Source organism: Scomber japonicus, chromosome 17, assembly GCF_027409825.1.
Source record: "Scomber japonicus isolate fScoJap1 chromosome 17, fScoJap1.pri, whole genome shotgun sequence".
Classification (NCBI taxonomy): domain Eukaryota; kingdom Metazoa; phylum Chordata; class Actinopteri; order Scombriformes; family Scombridae; genus Scomber; species Scomber japonicus.
Genome location: NC_070594.1, coordinates 31,545,527 through 31,569,044, shown reverse-complemented (window position 1 = coordinate 31,569,044; position 23,518 = coordinate 31,545,527). Strand labels below are relative to the sequence as shown.

At 39.9% G+C, this 23,518-nt stretch overlaps 1 protein-coding gene across 1 annotated transcript in view; it reads right to left on the bottom strand.

Moving 5' to 3' along the window:
* ptchd4 (patched domain containing 4) overlaps positions 1-15,673 on the bottom strand; it is a 47,240-nt gene extending 31,567 nt beyond the window's left edge. Inside the window, exons 1-2 of the mRNA XM_053337255.1 lie at positions 15,248-15,673; positions 4,794-5,289 (exon numbers count right to left, since the gene is read on the bottom strand). Of these exons, the coding sequence (XP_053193230.1) occupies positions 4,794-5,289; positions 15,248-15,673 (922 nt within the window). The remainder of the gene's footprint in view (positions 1-4,793; positions 5,290-15,247) is intronic.
* Between the last annotated feature and the right edge of the window lie 7,845 nt (positions 15,674-23,518).

The following is a 23,518-nucleotide window of genomic DNA, read 5'->3' as shown; positions in this document are numbered from 1 at the left end:
ATTGTTTTCAGGTGTTATACACCAATAAAAACATACTTATGAATACTATATTTGATTTCCTTCCACTAGATGCTACTACTGTAAATGGGCAGCTGTGGCTCAGGAGGTAGAGCGGGTTGTCCACCAATTGGACTTTTGCCGGTTTGATTCCCGGCTCCTCCAGGCCATATGTCCATGTGTCCTTTGGCAAGATACTTAACCCCAAATTGCTCCCGTTGCTGTGCCAACGGTGTATGAATGGTCAGTTTCCTCCTGATGAGCAGGTTCCTGTGTGATACTGTAGCTCTTGTCATCAGTGTATGAATGTGTGTGAATGGGTGAATGTGACATGTAAAAGTGCTTTGAGTGGTCAAAAGACTAGAAACCCTTTTATAAGTACAGTCAATTTACCATTTCAATTCTAAACACTGAACCTTTAAGTTAAATGTAATCACACTTTAATTACACTTTATATATTATTCCTTTTAAAAGTATTTATTAATACCAATTACAATTAAATTCATATTTCAAGGGGCCTATTAAACTTTAAAGCTTCCACAGCCACGTGGTCCATCTTCTCTGTTTAACATGCGTTGACCAAACTAGCAGATACTGCACCAGTTTGAATGCACACAGGCCAAACTGTTATCATGCCTCCATCAAAATACCTGTAAATAATGGAGCATTACATGTAGAAGTCACTGTGTAACATACAAACTGTAACATTACACTAGTCATTCCAGGAAAAGTTTACTGCTCAACACTGCTATTGTACCAAGAATCTTTACCCCATTTGAAATTGTGTGCAGGTTTTCTTCAGTCGCCTCTCTTTAGTTGACTTCAATTGTCCTCGTCTGATGACTAGACCGTTCTTCCAGTCCTCGCTGTTAATAAAAGCTTACAAACTGCTCAAAGCTGCCAACACCACGTCTCACAGTGTTGAGTGGTACCTCGACGCACATAGCACTTGGCATTTAGGTCAGAGTTTAATTTCCGTCTCATCAGAGTGAAGAGTTTTTTGGCTTCGAGTGCCAGCAGATATGCACCATTTGGGCGGTCATATTGCTTTTACTTGTAGAGTGGCTTTCATCGGGGCCACTCTACAACACAGGTCTGATAGACAGAGAGGTGCGGGGATGGATGGAACTTCTGGTAGTTCCAAATGTCCTGTACTTAACAGTGACGGAGCCCAGTACGCTGCCAGGAACATGCTGCACAAAAGCTCAATTGCAAGGCAAAATTTATTACAGAAAATAAGCTATTGCATAACTTTCTTTTGTTTTTTCATATACAGTACAGATGGCAAAAAACACATATTCAAAAGAACAGCATCACCAATTTAAAAAAAAATCAAAATGAGACTAACTGTTAAGCAATATAAAAAAATCTTTATCACTAAAACTGCAACAACAACTTCAACTTCACCACCTGACGTATGCAAGACCAACATTCACTTTCCTTTAAGGCCTGTTTTTGGTCTCCACCAACTCAATAATAAATCTTTCTTTACTAGCTTAATGCTCCACTATGCTAACATTTTGATAATTTTATCTACATTTCAGATTACACATAGCAATTTAATCCATTGTCAATATAAAAACGATTTAGGACTGCAGCTTTACATGAAATGTATGACATTAAATGTGGAAAAACAGGAAAAGGGGATCGGACTTAAATCCATTTTAATAATCTGAAAGATGCTATGATCACAAAGTAATTCTACACATAATGGATTTAAATAGCACAGTGTGGTCCCAAGTGATATTGTAGTCTTCACAGAAGGGATGAAGGGAGCCAGAACCAACTAAAAAGCCAGGGGGACTATATTCAGATAAGATAATTAGGTCTGTAGTGTATATCACCACCACAAATGAATCATGGGACTGTGTAGAAGGAGATGCCAGTAGCTGCCGGCTAACTCATTAGCACAAAAGTTGAGAATGTTAAATGTTTTTCATATAACTGGACCAAATGCCTTTTAACTAGCCTATTTTAATGTAGTCACATATAACACTGTATGGCAACCGTTATAAACTAGTAAAATTGAATTGAAATCTAAACACAGCTTGATAAGATGAGAAAGTGACAGGGGGGTGTCACACTACCACTGCAGATTGGGTCATCTAGGTGACAAAAATCAGTATCAATTTCTGTTTTGAGTTTCTGCCCTGATGTGGCGTTGATATAGTGATAGGGGTGTGTCTAAACAGGACCTCCCACGAGGCGGGTGGACATCTGCTGCCTCTGAGTTCCTGTCACAAGAAATTACAGACTTAATCAAGTCCTCTCCATCTCCTTCACCCTTCTCTACCTCCTCGATCACACTCCTCTATCTCTTCCCTCTGTATCTGTCTCTGTCTATTCCCTGCCTCCACTTTAACACCCTCTCCTCTGACCTACACATCACACGCATTTTTCACCTTGCTCGTTTCTCCTTGACTTTCCTTTTTAGCATACCCCCCCCCCCCCCCCCCCCCGCCCCTACAATCACACCTCCTCCCTCTCCTCCCCTCCCCTGCCTCTAGGTCATACTGAGCTGATCCAACCTCCTGTTCCTGAGTCTTACTTAAACTTCAGTTATGTCAGCTGGCCTGCAGCAGAGCTGTACCAAAGCCCCAGGGATCCAGTGACCTTAGGAGTGCCAGAGGAGGAAATGCAAGATACTGTACAGTATTTTCTGAAGAATAAAATGAAGGAAGAAAAGGACAGGGAAAAAGAGAGAGGAACTACAATTAGTATATCAAGTGATGATAAGTTTTGTCTGAATATTGGTTAACTGATTAAGACAGTAAGAAGGTCTTATTATTGGAATGTACAGTAAGATGGTTTGTTTACTTTACATTACAATCATTTGCCGCTTTTGTCCAAAGTAATGCGCCCCTCCCTAAAAGCTCATACATTGTAGAAATTTGAGTTGAGTTTTTGTACAAATAAGTACAAATAAGTCACATACTTGCCAGTTTTGACATCATGTGTTGGCAAACGTATCTGTAAAATATCAAATCTTTTGAAATATTAAAGGATAAGGCTGCTGATATTCTACATTTTATACCAAACCTGTGAAAAGATGAGACTGTCCTCCCACGAAAAATGACACAAGAGTCAGTCTCCCAAAAAACGACATACAGTTATGTTTGATTGACAGATGCCATCTAGCGGACGTGGTAAATATGACCCGGAGCAGAATATCTACAGTATATATCAGTATGTGGAGGAGGTGGGGTGGATGAGGATGTAACCCAACAGTAGGCCTCTGTTCCTTTCCTGTTTACAACTGCGAGTCCAGAGCTTTAACCCACACCAGTGATCATTGTAACCTAAACCACCTAACCAAGTGTTTTTTATACCTAAACTAGACCTCAACCACAGTGTTGTCACATCATAAAACATCATTATTTTTAACAGTGGTTTCTAATGGTTTTGGAAAGCACAGACAAATGATGTCATGCGGCTTACTGGTGATTGGGTGCCAGACTAGAAAACACTCCTTCATGTCATTCTGGAGTCACATGGTCAAATCACATATTTGGTTGTATAATTTGAAGGACTTGTTAGAAAAGATGTAAACCATGAATGAATTGATCCAACTCTTGATGTACTGTAGTTGTATCTTAAGCCTGATATGTCTTCCTCTTTGCCACACAGCCACTCCATTACACTGGGTGACATGTTGCTTCATTACCATGAACACACACACTAAATTTATTTTGACTCAAGCCCAATTTCCACCAGGTCCATCAGCGGCATGGAAAAGAGCAGATTCCAGGACGTGACACAGATTCAGACACAGAATCGGCATAATAGTGTTAACTGTGGAACAGTTTTTCAAAATAAAAAAACCTGTGCAGCCTCCCGATTGTATTTCACTAACAAACACGAATAAACAGACAGATAAAGACTCCATCTAGCTATGTAGCCTACTGACACATGAGATAAGCACAAAAATCTAAGAAAATTACCAAATCAACCAAAATTGAGCAAGTTAACAGAATCGGGCCATTTAGTTGTGCTGCTACTACAGTAATTACTGTAGACTAGCTACTACAGTAATTACTGTAGACTAAAGGCACTTGTTTGGATTTGATTGGGCTGCCGTAATTACTGTATTAACAGTGCAACTTCATTTTAAAAGGCAGATTTCTCTCAGGCAGAGGTCGGAGCTAAACCATGACGGACCTGGTGGAAATCCCGGGTCAGTCCTGTTATGTTGCAGTAAATACAACTAAATGTGTTACAACAACTAAAATAACATATTTACTGTGTAAAGTGTTAAAAATTAAACAATGTATTTGACATTTATTTTTAAACATTTACATCTTTGTTAAAAAAAGAAAGACATATGGTTTGTTATTTTTTCCTGCAATATATTATTACTTCATCACTTTAAATATTAATCTGAAATATTTCATCAATGTCTCTTATTAAGAAGAATGTAATCTGTAGCTTAAAGACTAATTCCAACTGTATTTTTTCCATACAGTTGATTGGTATTCTCATATGCAATGCATTCTTATGGTTGATATACATTCTAATAGAGTTTATTATTAAATACATTACAGTGACGATAACATCAACTGAATCTCAGTAAACTAATGAAAAACCTTGCACAACTCTACTGTGTCTTCCAAGCTAAAATCTGAAAAAGACCAACAGAACTGCCTGACAAAATGATATGTTGCACAAACACACACAGACACTGCTGGAATCCCCTCTGAGCAGAATCCAATCACAGTTCTGTTAATCTTCCTTAACCGACCACTACACACACACGCATGTGACACACAGTCAGTTTCAGTCACGACCCCATCACTCACCCATGGCAAAGAACGGGATCCCCAGCAGCGTGGAGTTGAACTTCCCGTCCGATATGAAAAAGATCCCTGCAGCTGTCACGTTAGCGATGCATATCGTCAGCACGCCCAGGAGGCCCAGGAACGGCTTCCCCCTCAGGCAGTCCCGCATGGAGCTGGAGATGGTGGCGGCCAGGAGCACCAGCACCAGGCTGACCAGCACCTCCCCCTTGGCCAGCACGCCCGTCTGGTGGAAGTCCCGCCACAGGCTGAAGGAAGTGAGCGACTGGATGTGCAGCTGGTCAGGCACATGAATTGCCTCGACTGTGGACAGCCGGCTGACCAGGGCGCAGAATTCATTCTCCCAGCGTTCAGCGATGGCATCCTGCACCACTGGCCCATGGTTGCGGAGGTAGTAAGTGATCTGGACAGCACGGGCGAACTTGACCTGCTGGTCACGGCTGTTGGGTGAGAAGGACACGCCACCCAGCTGGTGGCCGATGAAGGACACACGGCCGTCCTGCAGGGGATTTGGAGGGAGGAGAGTGATGAGTGAAGACAGATTGAGATACAGTTTTACATAAAATACATCAATCTACCTTTTTTTCTGAAAATGTCGGCTGGGTATACTTTATTGTGCATGTGGTGATTTTCTAATTATTATGCATATAAGTATTTTTCTAATTATTCACTACAGTTTATTATTTTCATTTCAGAACCACATTAATGCATTGTGGAAACTTCTGTGAGTGATTGTGTGTGGATGCTGTAAATGGTGACAAAGCCTCCATATAAAGTTCAAACGCAACTTCAACTGCCTCTGTCTTTTACTGGACATCCCACAGCGTGTCTGAATCCTACTAACCAGCAGTAGTCAAACGGGTGAGGGCTACATCAGCCAACCGTACGGGTGAGAGCTTCCTATAGCTAACCGTTTTTTTCAATGACGTTAAGCTAATGTTGGACTAAAGTTCAGTCTAGGTCCGTAAAACTAAACCACATGAGCACTTTTTTCATGGCTAGTGACTAGCAAACATATTCCTAATTAGCATGTTAGCGTATTTCAGAAATGTTGCTGGTATTTCACAAGGTGTCTAATCCAACTTTTTGGCCATTTTAATCATTTTTAGCATGCTGGACTTTTGCTAGTTAGTTATATATAAACTGGCTGTCACTTTTTTGTCAGTTTAGCTGGACTTCCTGTGTTTACTGATTAACCATGTCAGTGTTTTAGCTAGTTTTGAATGATTATAAACAGTTAAACAGCAGAAACTAAGTTCAATAATGTTAGGTTGTAGTTTATTACAGCCAATCAGTCACAGATTTATGTAATCATGATTCTTTCTCTTACTTTAGGGGCTCCGCATACATTTCTAACCAGGAAGTATTGTTTAAATTGCCTAAATTTACTTTCAGTAATCTGTGCAGAACTGAAATAGTTCGTTAGCAAACAAATATCGCACATCTCTTCAATGTGCTGAATTGATTTTATTACTGTTAATTAGAGCGCGGCTGATATATCGGCCAGTATATGTAGTACGATGCGCCAAAAAGTTATATAGGTACCATTTTATGAATATTTTGTCCTTTTTCCTAATTCAAGTTTAATATATACATATATGTTTGACAGATCTATGTGTCTTTTATATATATAGTTCTTTTTATTATAAAATATCCAATAAAGTTTACTGTTTCGGTGCACCGATATAATTTTATATAATGGAATGTATTGGTAAAATTGGTAAATCATATTTTTGTATATATTCTGTTTAAGAGTTATCTGCTGATATATCAATATCATAGGGCGGCTGTGGCTCAGGAGGTAGAGCGGTCATCCTTCAATTGGAAGATTGGTGGTTCGATTCTCGGCTCCTCCAGTCCACATGTCGATGTGTCCTTGGGCAAGACACTTAACCCCAAATTGCTCCCGTTGCTGTGCCAATGGTGTATGAATGTGAATGAATGGTTAGATTCCCCTGGTGAGCAGGTTGGCACCCTGCGTGGTAGCCCCTGCCATCAGTGTATGAATGTGTGTGAAAGGGTGAATGACTTGTGATGTAAAAAGCTTTGAGTGGTCACACAGACTAGAAAGGCGCTATATAAGTACAGTCCATTTACCATCAGAATAGTATTGGCGTAGTATTAACTGCCAGCAAACTTCACCAAGTGTGAGATATTTCCAGAAATTCACAACATCTCTAACCTGAAATACAATTAAATGGAGGACGTTTCCAGACCCAAAACAGACCCAAAAAAGCTTGATCCAGATTTGGGCGGAAATACAGTTCAGCTTGAGAATTCACGCTGATTTGACCTTTCAGTAGTGATGTTATCTGGATATATCATATTTTAGGTTACATTTTCAGAATTTTAGAATGATTAATTGTATGTATGTTGTATAATGTTGGCTATATCGACATTATATCCACCAGGTATCAGTCTACAATATATTAAAACACTAACATAGTAATTATGTCCACAGTTCATCAACTAAAAAACACACACAAATTGTTATATCAATTTGAACTCCTGTGTGACACTGTTTTGTTGTCGTAACCAGAACAATGTCAACTTTAATTTGCAGCTTATTGTGGATATGATTTATCTTGTTACGAGCACAATAATCCAGCACAATCAAACAGCCGCAATCACAGTAGGGGAGCTTGATATAAATCTCATGCTTCTAGATAAATAAATCCCTGTGATTGTTTGCTTCAATATCTGTAAACAATTTACTGCAGTAAAAAAAAAAAAAAAAAAGGAAAAAAAGTGAGTTAAAAAGAGTTATTCTGCTCCGGCATGAAGTGGGCAGAAGAATAAATTGGTGGTTGAGGACAGTACAGCTTGACATAAAGTAATTGTAATCCCATCCATAAGGTTTCTGTCAGACTCTTTATCACTGACTACCTCAAATACATCAATTTATTAGCCAATATCTGCTTCTTGTTTTTCTGAAACACGTTGCACCTGAAATTTGTCATTTCCTGACAGTATACAAGTGTGCTTATGTACTGTAATCACTCAGAAATTGCTATGGGAACTCCCAAAGCTTTAGCTCTCATTTCTCTTGTGTAATTGCACGAAGCTCAAATTAATCTAGTGCATTGACTTTCATTTTTGAGATTCATTTGAAAGCATTTCAAATGAATCTCAATAGTCACAACACACATCTATAAACTTTTGCATCCCACGCAGTGACAATGCATGCTTAGATTGTGTGTTATTGTTGTAATCATTGTGCTGAAACACATGGAAGAACACATTTGATCATCTAACATACTGAACTATGTTACAGTACTACCTCTTCAGCTCTGAAAATAAAAGTATATATCCACTTTGTTTTCTACCCTTGTTTGTGGCACATTGTAGAAAGAGAAAATATGTGTGTCGAAGGGAATGAGAGTGTGAAGGTAGGTGGTGGGGTATGGAGTATCACACAAAGGCGAGTATGTGTGTATATGTGATATCAGTGAGAAGTTGAGTGATATGTGAAAAGGGGGGAAGTGACACCTCCCATAGCTCTCTGTGTGCAGCGAGAGAGGTGAAGAAAGATGCTTCCACGAAACCATGTACTGCTTTTACAGTTTTCTAACACAATCTAATTGGTATTTTATATATGCATGTCCTTTGGTTAAAGGGGCACGTGAGCAATTTTACATGTGAAAGTATAATATTTTCTGTAACTGCAGAGGAGAATCACAAAGAAAATCTAAGAAAATTGTGGATGGTTTCCAGGCAGGGAAGATCTACTAAAAGATGCTTTAGAATTGCATTATGGGAATTGTAGGATCCAGAATTTTAAGAGGTTGACTCAGTCTAGGACAGGTAAGGGGCATTGATACTGCTGAGTTAAAGGGTTAAGGATTAGCTTTGGAGCCTTTAAAATGTACACATTATGGGTGATTGCAAGAACTGTTATTGGTCTGTGATTGGCTGACAGGAGTTGCCTATTCAGTAATGAGTCATGGAGGAATAGATGTTACCTGGATGTAACTGTGTGACAGCATGTGTAAACTACTCTATGTCACACAGTGAGTGAAGGGAAGTGAATACAAGTACTGTAAGGAACATTACTTCGGTCTAGTGCTTGGGTGGTGCTATTAGCAGTATGATTAACAAGCATGATTATAAATCTAGACTAGACTACATTGGTAGTACTGTTAACACCTGGCATTACATTTCCCACTCTCAGCTTTATCATCAAAGTAGGTTAAACTGCAATTGATTGACAAATCACTCAGCTTTATGGAAGTACAATAGATGCATAATCAGTAATAATCATCAATCAATAATCATCAGTAACTGTATTGGTAGCCAAAATAGAAAGCCTTTGTGCTGTCACCAAAAGTGGAAAATGTCAGTTCTTCAGGCAATCCTGTGAAGATGCTAATTTGGATTAACTACAATCTATTGGTATAGGGTTGGGCATTTTATAATGGTATCATATCATGATGACATGATTGCAATGTGATATTAATTTGCAAAATTCTGCAATCCCAATGTGTGCTTCTACTATCAGTGCCAAAAGCGTTTGAATGTTTTGTTTTAATTACGGCTCTTAATACAGTTTCATGAGACATTCATGCTATTAACTGTTTGTTATTGCCATGTATCCAAAACAAGGCAATTATTGTCACACACATACCAAGCCAGTCAGCCAGTGCCTCATCTGTTCTTCCATCCTCCAATCATATCCTGTCTTCTGCTCCATTTAAACTGCCACAGGCCTGCTTCTGTATATCAGCTGTTTCCCCAGCGGCTGCCACTCTCACCTCCAGTATTATGATTCATTAAAGAGAATGGGGGGAGGGGAGGGGGTGTAAAACAAACGCTGACCTTGGCTTGACATTGCCATGCAGGATCCAACCATAACTACCTAATAGCTTAATTCAATCCAGCACCCAACTTCACACTCCACTCATGAATGTAACAAGAAGCCTAATCTTGTCAAACACAATATTATTAGTGTTATACTAAATGTAATGCTAAAGTAGAACACTTGTGTCTTATTAATCCATTTTGACCAGCAGAGCTTTTATGTGCAGAAGCCCTGAGCCTCTTGTTAGTGATGCTTATATTCCTTTAATGACGACTCAATTACTTCTTTATCTTGACATATCAAACTGGTATCTCAATATTATGGACTTAAACAATAAGCAACACAAAATCTGATCCAGACTAATCACAATCTCAATCAATTAACCATGACCATTTTGAGATATAGATTTAATTTGTACTATTTAAGGATATTAAACATTTTCAGCCTGTAATGTAAATAGTTCATTATCTTTTATTTTAGTGACTCATATACAGTTGTGTGGTGTTGTGCTCATCAGACTGTGTGGCTTTGCAAATAAAATCAGGGCAGGATAAAAAACTATTAAACGGTGACGTGTATGATATTTATTGTAAGTTGACTTATTATTATTATCCTAGTAAACCGCAGAAATGATGTAGTGTCTTCCTGCTATACACAATATAGTGAGTCATCATTTGCTCTTCATTTAAGAAGAGCCAGACTACAGCGTCAATGGCAGGTAGGTAGTTAACAAACCCACAGCTTTATGTTAACATAGTTAATCATTTCTAATCCATTCATTTTAGATCTCAAGACTTGTTTCTACAAGGCCCCAAATGTCAACATGCCCTGCAATCTAAATTACAAAATATAGTTTTCCAATGCAAAAAATAACTAGTATCCAGTATCGGTATCGGGTTCCGATACCAACATTATTCACGGATCGGAAATTTCCGCTCAACCTATGGAAATTTCCTATCCACAAGCCGTGTCTGTGCTTTAATGTTGTCTGCTGAATGACTCCACAAGTGATTCCTGCCGGCTGGTCTGCTAGCTGGCTGCAAAATGTGGAATGGATTTCCTGAACGGAGGCGTGTCTCAATGAGACACAGCGTTATGAGACATGCCTCCGTTCAGCAAATCCATTCCACAGTTTGCAGCCAGCTAGCAGGCCAGCATTTAGCAGCACTGTGTGTGGAAATATGTTACACTCCAAACACTGCAAAGCAAGACAGCAACATGCAATGTTTGCAAAGCCATTATTCCGAGAGGCGGAAGCTCCGTCGCGATGTACAATACCACTAATATAATCAAACATTTGAAAAAGCACCACATGAAAGAGCACATTAGTTACACAGTCTCTGGTGTTGCCAAATGCCAAACCTACTGTACTTGATTTGTGCTCTTCAGGTGCACATTGTTTTATTGATAGCGGTGTGTGTAAGATGTTTACACTTATTGCACTTTTCTTTTATTTAAAATATTTGACATTTGAAAACCTTGATTTGTTGATGCTACAAGAGCTAGCCCAGTGTACTTAAATTAGTGATGATCAGATGACGCAGCCCCTTGTATTTTATTTGGAGAGGGGCAGTGTAGAGAAGTTTACCCTTTATTTCCTATTTGACACTTAAAAACCGTGTTGCTGCATAGTAGTGTCTACTTGATTTATATCTGTGCTGTTCAGATTAATATGATATATATTTGTTTTTTGATAGTGTATATTGCACTAGTAGTTTAACACTATCTTGGAATTTAATATTGACAATCAATTTGAAACCCTTACAGTTGCATATTTGTTTTCAAGATGGGATTTTGTGCATTTCTGACCTTATACTTATCTCAAGTTGCCTTTTGGGACATACATGCATACACACAACAATAATGGAAATAATAATATTAAAGCAAACAGAGCTCTGGTATCAGAATGGTTTCGGTATCGGCAGATATCCAAATTCAGGTATTGGGATCGGATTGGAAGTGAAAAAATGTGGATCGGTGCATCCCTAAAAATAACCAATATGACTATTTTCTGATGTGCCACATTTATAGTCAAGGTTTGGTTAGGTGTGTTTAACCTACTTTGTTAAGGATATGTAGACACTGTGGTCATGGTTAAAAGAAACCAATACAAACAGTAGAGACAGAATATAGATAAGATATGCATAAAATAATAATTAACAAAAATAATAGCAGTGATGCCATTACAGTTTGTCCAACAAATGTATTGCTCAAATTTAAAATGTCCTGCTCAATATGTATTTTGGTCATATCTTTAAAAAGACAAAAAACATAAGAGATCCTTATTAAAAATGTTACCAACATATCTCAATATATCGGTAACTGTCTTAAAAGTCCAGTATCAGGCAATTTTACTCACATGACAAGTCAGAAAATTTGAACAAATTGCTAATTTTCTGGTGAGGACAGTCTGAAATGTTACCTGTTTATCTTGATATCATAAGATTATTAATTTGCAATCTTATGATTACAAATGTTAAACAAAAAAATATATGTTCAATCATGGCTGCTCTGAGCCTCCATACTCTCATACTGTTACACATTAATGGAGCTGTAAAGCTGGAGATGTCCATATCTGTATGACCTGAGACAAACTGTGTCCCTAACTGCCAGTAAGGAAAACCTTCTATGAACTATCAGCAGATAATCACACACCAGCCTTACCATATGTCCAATCTGTTGCTGTAACAACTTTGGCACCTCAAGTAGCAATCGACAATCTCTAACCATCAGGCATTAGCACACTGATGTGGTTGCTGGTGTAAATGCAGGATGAAACCACAGACCAAACCTGACAGCTATTTGTCACGTCTCATCTTTCTGAGTACACTAAACCTAATTCCTGATAATGTTTCAATTCATATTCATTTGTATATTAGATATGTCTCCAAATTCTACGTTGTTCTAATGTTAGAATTCTTCATCCTAACTATATGTTCATGTAGCCTCATCTAGTGTAACTATTCTCATCACATCTTGTCGTACTAAACAACTGAGTATACAGCAGCAAGAGAAAACTTTTTTTTATAAAGTCTGTATAACAAGCAGAAATAAACCCCTGATTGTGACATCAAAGAGCAGGGTGAGGCATAAGAAGTCAGGCAAATGAATTAGCCCAGACAGCTCGTCAGAGAAGTAGTCAGAGAGGAAGAAGGATTGAAGAACACAGAGAAGTGCAGACTGGCTGATCCAGAGTGAGGAGAGTGGGAGAGGAAGGAGGTCGCATCAACCTTCAACATGGTGTTATTCATGTTGGAGAGAAGTTCATGCTAATGTACAGTATATGCTTGAAAGGCTCCTGGATACTGTAATGTGAAATGTGTTAGGGTTTATGTAAAAGCATATTGTAGTCATGCTAGCACGTGGCTCTATGGATGGCAATGTCAGTCAGTCAGTACACTACTTTGGTCCAGACTGAAACATCTCAATAAATATTGAAAGGTTAGGTATATTTGTGGCTGTCCTGAGGTTAATTCTGACTTTTTCTCTAGTGCCACCATGAGGTTGATATTTGTGTTTTTACATAAAATGTCCTTAGACCGTCAATTCAGATTCAGATTCAAAAAATTATCACAAAAGAAAAACAACAAAATAAAACAAACTTCTTTTTCCATAACCAATGTTCTACGTACTCTGGATAAAACACAGGCCTCACTGAACATTTTTCATTGGACCTACTTTCTACCAAAGAAATCCCAATAAAACCTGAAAAACTGGAAAAAAATATAATCTGTCATTGTCACCTCAATTTGTGTAATTAAGGATTACTGTAATCCATTCACATGTACATATAATCGAATGAGTTATTTTCTCACCTAACTGTTCAGTCTATTTAATGTCTGAAAACAGTATGAAATGACCATCAACACATCACACAAGCAAATACTTCATTTTAACTGAGATGAAACAGAGAAACATAAGAAAGATGGAAGAACATATGGATGAAGCCCCATTACAACATCCAGGTCTAGAGTTTAAATATACAGTAGTTAGTACATCATATAGTAAAGTCTGCTGTAAGTGACTATTTGTTCATTGAGAGATAAGACAGTGAAGTGAGTCTAATTGCCTGTTTCTACAGTAGGAAAAGCACTTGCATATATATTTACACATTGCACAGATCATTTATATTTGAGGGGTGATTGCACAACTTGATGTGACACAGTAAAGCAATAACATGACAGAAATGTGAATATGTACTATTACGGGCCTTTTATGTCACTTTTTTGACAGAATTACACAGTGTTGTAAACACAATATTTTGGCGATCTAACTTGTTTATAACTTGCAGATTAGCAGCCAAACAGTGTGCAGGACAGTGAATGGCCTACTAACACTGAGACGCACCCATTGCTGTGGCTGCTCTCACTGGAAGTTACAACCTGCCATGCTGGAGACTATTGTGGTGCATTAAATATGTGCTTGTGTCTATTTGAGACTACAGTACATGTGTGGCAGTGCAGCGCTGTGCTAACTGCCCTGGTCATCACAGTGACTGTGTCCATATTCTATTAAACACCACAGTGCTTTCAAGTGCTTCCTCAAGGCCACAAAATAGAATGAACCCTTTACAACAAGCACGTCATTAATGATAAACCACCTTGCAGGCCATTTGTCTTGTGGTGTGACAATGACAGTTGGGATTCATCTGTAGCCAAACACCAGTTATTGCAAATCATGTTTGTGTGCAACAGATTTTTAGTTTAGAAGCACATAGTACAAGGCTCCATCTGTAAAGCATATCTGCACTTTTCCTGTAGCTATTTATGGGCCTGTGAATGTACACTTGTGCATCTACATGTAGCTTCTTCACATATTTTGTTGTGTATAACTGCCGTTAGAAGGTTATCTGTGACTGATATGGCTGCATGAGTGCAGTCACATTCTACTGAGCAACAGAAAGAAGGAGGATGGGCCAGGCAGGCTGTAGCCATGTCACGCTGCATGTGCAGTCAGAGGAAGACAAGAGGGAGACACTGCATCAAAAAAAAGACAGAGGGTATCCCTGTGTTTGTCTGTAAGAGAGAGAGAGAGAGTGTGTGTGTGTGTGTGTGTGTGTGTGTGGGGGGGGGGGGGGGGGGGGACAAGGAGTAGAGCATTCAGGGGCGATATGCAGCCAATCAATTCACCTGCTGCACCAACAAAGAAGGGTGAAAACTGCGACGCCGGCTGTGTGTGTGTTATGGAGAGGGTTCCCTCGCTGGCTGATATATGTGGCGATCTGCAGCCTCACATCACATCACATCACATCACATCACATCACAGAGAGAAGGCACAAGCCCACCGCGTTCATTCAGAAATTATGGCAAGCTCCGAGGGCCAGACTGCTACTGCTATTCACACGCTGACTGCTGCTGCACCGTCACCACTGCTCTCACAGACACATTTCGGTGGGGGTGGATGGGGTGTGGGGGGTGTTGTGTGTGCGGGCCTGCCTGATATGCATGTCAGAGGAGCCGCAGCGTGCAATAAAAAAAAACCTCACCTTTAGTGTTGTATTCGGATAGTTCACTGGCACCTTGTGGAAAGTGCTGTTGGAAAGCACAGCCTGCCTGATATCTTCGAAGATGGTGATGATATCATCCAAGAGGCAGCGCTTGTCCCTGTGGCTCAAGACGCAGAGGTGCGCGAACGTGTAATTGAATCCCTTGTAATTGACGCGCAAATCCAACACCTGCTTGTGGACCTGCAAGACCTGGTCGGCCAGCTCCAGGATGTTCCCCCCGGACTTGGCCAGCAGGATCAGCCTGCCATATCTGCCCGGGGTGTGCAAATCCGAGTACAGCTTGTGCTTCGACTGGTCGATGGGAAACAGGCTGTTGGCGAGACTCCTCTCGATCTTGGCGAGGCTGTGAGTCGGGGCGACCAGCACCTCCAGGTCCGTCTCCGGCTTGAATCGGCTGAGCACGGTAGATCCGAAAATGATGGTGAGGACCGCGGGGACAGTGAGGAAGAAAACGGGGTGCCTGCTAACGAATAAGCCCAGCCAGTAAAACGAAGCCTTGAGCCCTCTGTGTATCACTTGCCGCAGCATCCTCCACAAAATCCAGCTTGCAGATGCCCCGTCTCCTCCTAAGAAGCACATGTGACATCAGACTCCGTTCCCCGGCTTAGTCCAATTCGTAGGAGAATTACACCAGGCTACAACACCAGCACCACCATGCACACACGTTCACACGCGCGCACACGCACTCACACATTCAGTCACTCACTCTCTCTCTCACACACACACACACACACACACACACACACGCAACAACACCTGGAAAAACAGCACTGCAGCAATTCGCGGCAAGACGCACAGACACACACACAGACAGGTGGACAGTCAGAAAATCATCGTGCATCGGTTGGTCCAGACGAGTCCGCGTTGTCTGTTATCAAGCCATTCCGCCTCCCGTGTGAGGGGAAGAAAAAATGCCGTGAGTCTCTTTCACTGCACCGGCTGCAGTAGCAGCGACGAGCCGCGGCGGTGTGTGTGTGTGTGTGTGTGTCCTGTCTGCCTCTACAGTTCTCGCACCAGCGGTGGCGCCTGATTTATGTACTTAACTGTAACCATGTGGCGGGGTTGAAGAGAGGGAAATGATGATACCTGGTTATTTTGGGAACAGTGGAGGCAACAGGCGACATAAGAGTTGTAAAAAAAAATGTTCCTGCAGGTGGCTGAGTGACCAACAGCACTTGCAGGGATGAGTCAGTGTTACCTTCATAAATGGGGGGAAAGCCACTATGTGTTGTGCTTCATGCTGAGTGGTTTATACAGGGCCATGCAGGGAGGCAATACAGACATCCCTCATTTAAAAAAAATCGCCTGCATGTTAGGTGGCTTGTCACTTGGTGGCAAGGACACACACACACACACACACACACACACACACACACACACACACACACACACATATATATAGACCCCACTAAAACCCCAGCCATTACCACTTCTGTTATTCAAGTATATTATTGTAAATTGATGCTGGCATTCATGTTAAGTGTGCATCATCTACTGTGCATGCATCACTAAGAGAATAGAGCAGTTGTGTGAAGACAACAGCCTCCAGGATATTTTTCTACACATTTCCCCTTTATTTATTTATTTATTTATTTAACATGTTAAATGACACACAATAATGGAGTGATATCCATTTAACACCTGCTGGTTGACCTTGAGTGAAAAAGCCTCAGCAACACTAGGATTATGAAGAATTTTATAATGACACAAATGCATTTCAGCCTGACTCATCATCACTGATGATGATCCGGCCACCAGTGGCAGTACTGAGCACCTTGCAGCTGAGCAGTACTCCAGTCAGCGGGATGGGGAAGAAATCCTGCACCATCTTCGATTTTGTATTTTGTATTGACTTAATAAGAGACAGCACCTCTCTGTCATAATAAATCATGTTTTTTTGTTACATTACACCAGATGAGAGGTTGTTGTTTTTTTTCAACAAGTCCTTCAAACAAACAACATGATAAATTATTGGTCAATGCCTCCAAGAATAACCCAAACAAGCATTGTCTGATCTGAGTATTGGCAGGACATCAAATGTCACCTTTGAAAACTGACACAAATCACCATAACAGAATTATTTATATAATCATATTCTCATAGATCCACAGATTTAGCAATGCACTCCTACTTGCTCTGGTTTCTAATGTATTTTCACCCCCTTTACCTCTGTTACCATTTCGTAATTTCCTGTCCACCAGGTGGCAGCATACAGCAAGCAGCATCACTGTCCCTATATTCTTCTTTGTCTTGATGTCACAACAATTACTCAGTCAGTAAACAGCATGAAAAATTGACGACAAAATAGTTGAGACGCCAGCAAAAAACAAACAAAATATCTGTAAATATTTAAATACTTGGGAGACTATTTTACTATTCCTTAATATATACAATCACGTTTTGCAAGGTGTGTAGGAAAAATTATGTTTTCCAGCATGCTAGGTTGGTTAAACATGCCCTAGAAGTGTCTGACCTCCTCCCTACTTTACCATTCACTTCTGATAGATATGAGTCAAAAAACACTCTGCTCTGTCAGTTATGTGCATGTGCATTTTTAGGCATATTCCTAAAGGACATTCTTCTTCTTCTCATTTTTCCTCAAACCTTAGTTTCAAACTAAAACACACCGGCAGCATTGATGCACATAAAGACCCCCAAAAAAGCAACAGTTTTATCACATTTACTCCCCACATCGGCACAACCTGATTACTACTGTATACATCTGTTTTGTGTGTGTGTGTGCGTGTGTGTGTCTGTTCAACAAATGCAGTGCATCAAATGACACAACACCAGTAAGTGATGCACTTTAAAAGTCACAGTGAAGATTACTTTCCATCTGCTGAGTCCATATGTTTGTCGTCCTTCCTGTAATAATTTTTATGAATGCCTGAGTGAGTGTAATATCTGGGTTCCAACATAAGGTTATCCAGGACCAGAAGTGGTTGTGATCATGTCAGGTAATGAGGTATATCTGTGGTATGCTTGTATCAAGACCCTGATGAAGGCCACAGGTCAAGTGTTTCATTTCATAATAATAATAATAATAATAATAATGCATTTTATTTAAAGGCGCCTTTCAAAGCACTCAAGGTCACCTTACAAGGCACATATAACACAAGGCCACTCTGAATAGGTGCGTTTTCAGGCGGGATTTAAAGGTGGAGACAGAGTCAGAAGTGTGACTGTCTGGTGGGAGAGAGTTCCATAGGCGGGGGGCTGATCGGCTGAAAGCTCTTGACCCCATGGTGGTTAAGTTGGCAGATGGAGCGAAGAGCTGGTTAGCAGAGGAGGAGAGTTCGAGAAGGTGTGTAGATGTGAATAAGTTCAGAGAGATATGATGGTGCCAGGTTGTGAAGGATCTTGAATGTGAGGAGTAGAATCTTAAAGTCAATGCAGGATTTGATAGGGAGCCAGTGAAGTTGCTGCAGGGCAGGAGTGATGTGTTCAATAGAGGGAGTTCTGGTTATGATACGAGCGGCTGCGTTCTGTACAAGTTGGAGTTTGTGTAGAGATTTCCGCAGAAGACCAAAGAGGAGAGAGTTACAGTAGTCCAGACGGGATATGATCAGGGTGTTTACCAGGATAGCGAAAGTGAGGGGCGGTGACGATTGATGTTACGTAGATGGAAGTATGCAGACCGAGTAACGCTATTGATTTGGGCTTCGAAAGATAGTGTGTTATCCAGGATGACACCCAGGCTCTTTACTTGGGGGGATGGAGGAACAGTGGAATTGTCGATGGACATGGAGAAAGTGTTGAGTGTTGCTAAGGTTGAGAAAGCATTTACTTTGCCACATTGCCAAACACAATGAAAAAACGTACCTTTTATTTCAGAACATTTTACACATAAATCTGGAATATTACTATCATATTTATTTATGATAAATAGATATTATTTATAAGTTAACTGGCGTAATATATGTCCTCATTAACCATTTGTATTGTAGCTTAATCTGGAGTTAATTGTTTGGGTGTGGGTCTTAGTACAGATTGATTCCCAATCCTCTAATGAGATATCCAATTCCAGGTCTTCCCTCCATGCATTTCTTTTGTAATCTGAGTTTTCGGATGAATTGGATAATATCAAATTATATAATTCTGAAATGGCACCTTTACTTAGGCTGTCTTTAGATATGAACTTTTCCAACTTTGATATAAAGGGTTTAGTAAGGAGACCATCTTGACTTGTTCTAATAAAGCTTCTGAGTTGAAGGAATTTAAAAAAATATTTTTTATCTATATCATATTTATGCCTTATTTCATAAAATGACATCATATTGTCTGAATTAGTTGAGTACAAGTCTTGAATTTTTCCCAATCCTTTTGATGCCCATGTTCTGAATACAGCATCCGCTCTTCCTGGTGTGAAACACTGATTTCCCCAGATGGGACTGAACTGAGATAATAAATTAGGGTCTTTAATGCATTTTTTAACTTTAAACCACACCTTAATCATATTTTTAACAATAGGATTAGTATTCTGTTTCATCAAATTTGGCAACGTGTCAGAGTATAAATACAAAGGTAGAGGCAAACTTAAACCTTCTGATTCCATTTCCTTCCACTGAGGAATGTTCTTTGTTGAGAAATAACATTTAATGGATCTTAGTTGTACTGCCCAGTAATACCAGGTCATATTTGGGAATTAGGCCTCCATTACTATATGATAGGTGGAGCAAAGAGAATCGAATTCTGGCCGGCTTGTTTTGCCATATAAAACCGATGAATAGCTTTCTTAATTTCTGAAAGAAATCTTCAGGTGGTGGCAGTGGAATGTTTTAAATAAGTACAGTATTTTGGGGAGAACTAGAATTTTTAGGATATTAACTCTACCAATCAGGGACACCGGCAGAGACATCTGTTGATTGATTCTGTGATTTCTTCCATTGAATTTTCATAGTTAATTTTGACAGTTAAAGCTAGTTTGGGCACAATTTGTATTCCCAAATAAGTAATCTGGTCAGCCAGTTTGAATTGGGAGACCGCTCTGGGTGGATTTTCCCTTTCTTTCTCATCAAATAGTAAAATTCAGGATTTAGTGTTATTTATTGTGTATCCTGAGAACCCACCAAATACTTTTATCAATTCTAACAGAGCAGGAATAGATTTACTAAAGTGCGAAATGAACAAAATAACATCATCCGCATAAATTGAAAGCTTATGCTTGTCTAATTGTTATTCCAGTAATGTCTACATGTCTTCTTACAGCTAATGCAAATGGTTCAATGGCCAAAATAAATAATAATAGGGACAAAGGACATCCCTGTCGGCATCCTCTTTTGATTGCAATTGGTTCTGATTTGTTTTTATTCGTTATTATTTCTGCTGTAGGATTTGTATAAAGTAAACGAACCCATTTTACAAAATTATTTCCATATCCAAAACATTCCATGACATTAAAGAGATAAGGCCACTCCACCTTATCAAAAGCCTTTTCGGCATCTAAAGAGAGGAGGGCCTTATCTGAGACATTCTCCAATCCCTGAGTGATATTTAAAACCCTCCTAACATTATGAAATCCCTGTCGGCCTAGAATGAAACTATTCTGATCCCTATGAATAACGCTAGGGAGTGTTTCTTTTAGCCGTCTCGCTAAAATTTTACACAGAATTTTGAGATCTGAATTCAATAGATTTATTGGTCTCATATTCCCGCATCTATCATTAGGCTTTCCTGGCTTTGGCAACAATGTAATCGAAGCACCAGTCAAAGACATAGGTAGACCACCATTATTGAATGCTTCCAAAAACATTTCCAGTAGAGGTTTTAGTAATTTTTGTTTGAATTTTTTATACAGGTCTATAGGAAGCCCGTCTGGTCCGGCCGTTTTACCTGCTTTCATGCAGTTGATAGCTGCACCTATTTCCTCCTCTGTAATATCTTCTTCTAACTTCTCTGTTGTTTACTTTGAAATGGTTGGAATATTCAGTTTGGCCAAGAATGTGTTTTGGGCGTGGGGTCATACTCAACGTGCGATTTGTAAAGATTCTCATAATATTTTCTAAATTCTTTATTTATTTCAGTAGGGTCATAATGTATTACCCATTTAATCCCTGCTGTTGTTTGTGTTGTGTTGACTCTAAAATGATAATCATTTCCTACATACTCTACAAATTCTTCATCTTTTAGCCATTTCTGATTTAAGTTCCATCTCGGTGGACCCTTTACAAAGTTCTTGTCCACATAGGTCATACAGCACGGTCCGTGATCTGATATCAATATGCTGTCATAGTAGCAGTCCTTTACTTTTGACATCAGTGTTGCCGAAATCAGGAAATAATCTATGCAATAATAATCTATAAGCCTGAAAAGTACTTGAATGACAAGAATAAGCAATATTGCTAGGATTCACGTGTCTCCAGATGTCTAACAAATTCAGTTCTTTAATAAAATGATGGATAGTTGTTCTGCTTCTGTTATGAGTTTGATCAGCACCTGTAGATCTATCATATACCGGATCTAATGTACAATTCCAGTCTCCTGCAATGATGTATTCACCTGGAAGGGATGCCCGCGTGAGAAATAGATTTGTGAAAAAATTAGGCTCATCTGTGTTAGGGCCGCAAATGTTTACTAAAGTTAAGTTTACTGAGAGCAGAGACCCCTGGATGATTAAAAACCTACCAAATGTATCCCTACTCACATTAAAAACCTGAAATGGCACTGAATTGTGAATCAAGGTCATAACTCCCCTGGATTGAGATGTAAATGACGCTGTGTATATACTCCCCTGCCATCTTCTACTAATTTTTATATTATCCTCCTTTAGAATATAGGTCTCCTGGAGGAAGACAATCTTTGAATCTAAATCTTTCAGCTTGTTCATGACCTGTTTGATTTTCTTAGTATTTTGTAAACCCCGTTCTACTTTTTGAGACATTGCGAATAGTATACCAAAAAAAATCCCCTTACCAAGAATAATATGTCTGAGAAGAATAGAACATTCAAACACTGAAACCATAACCATAACAACAAATCAATCCCATACTCCAAACTGATCGGGAGCCCCCTCTCTATTAACGTTGCTTCCAGCTACTATTGGACAGATCACAGGATCAGTCCTCCTGGCCTTCTCTAGGACCATATGTGAGAAGAAAAAAACAAACATGTACATGACTGTACTTTCTAGTCTGTGTGACCACTCAAAGCGCTTTACATCACAAGTCATTCACCCTTTCACACACATTCATACATTGATGGCAGGGGCTACCACGCAGGGTGCCAACCTGCTCATCAGAGGAGTCTAACCATTCATTCACATTCATACACCGTTGGCACAGCAACGGGAGCAATTAGTTAGTGTCTTGCCCAAGGACACATCGACATGTGGACTGGAGGAGCCGGGAATCGAACCACCAATCTTCCAATTGAAGGACGACCGCTCTACCTCCTTAGCCACAGGTTGCACGTTGTATGTGTGTGTGCTGTGGTCCGAGTGGGTTGTGTGTGTATGCTGCTTTTGTTCCGAAAGGAGGTATGAATGATGTCCGCGGTTGTCGTTTTGTTTTGTATATATCCAGGTAAGAAGAGTTATGGCGTGATGAGGTGAGTGTGGGTCGGCTCCAGAATTGTGGCAAACGGAAATTAAAACGGTTTAAACTACGTTATTTTTCCCTGTATATTGGCGCACAGAGCTTCTGCTCCACCTGCTCGGTCCTCACGGCTCCACTCTCTCTCTCTCTCTCTCTCTCTCTCTCTCTCTCTCTCTCTCTCTCTCTCTCTCTCTCTCTCTCCCGACTCCCGGAAATAGAATCGGACTTTCCCGCAAGGAGTGTTCAGTTTCCGGGTATCCGGGAGTTTTATCCGGTTGTCACAACAGCAATAATCATCATTGAAGCACGTTCCCCGTCTGTATACAAAGGAAGCCACCCCCATCCCCCAAAACCCTGATTTCACTGCATAAGCGTTGTAGGCGTTGTAGACCATCCTCATCATTGTTGACGCAGACTTTAATCCTGCCCTTCCAGAGCCTGATTTTCCAAGGAGAACCTCTCATGGTTGGAGAAACAGAAGCAGGAGAAGTAGCATATAAAAGTAGGACATGTACAGTCGTTACCTCTGCACTTGAGTTATTTCTTGGCATGAGTAAAACCTCACTCACCGGTCTGCCAAATGTGCCTCCCGAGCAAAAGATGTTCTTATTGGTTCCTTTTGGTTGTCAGGAACTCTTAGGATGTATTTGCTGATTTAAATGACAAAGCTTCAACCCTGCTCATTAGACCACATGGAACACTGCAGAATTCATGTCTGTGCATTTTCATTGAATAAATCATTAGAAGTTCAAGCTTTTTCAGTGTTCCAAATAATCATTCTTCAGCGCGGCCACGGTTGCTGAAGAGTTGAGATAAACAACCTTCTATTGTAGCACACTATCAGCTGGGCTGGAGTAGCCTTTACAAAAGCCTTTATCTAGACACAAAACAT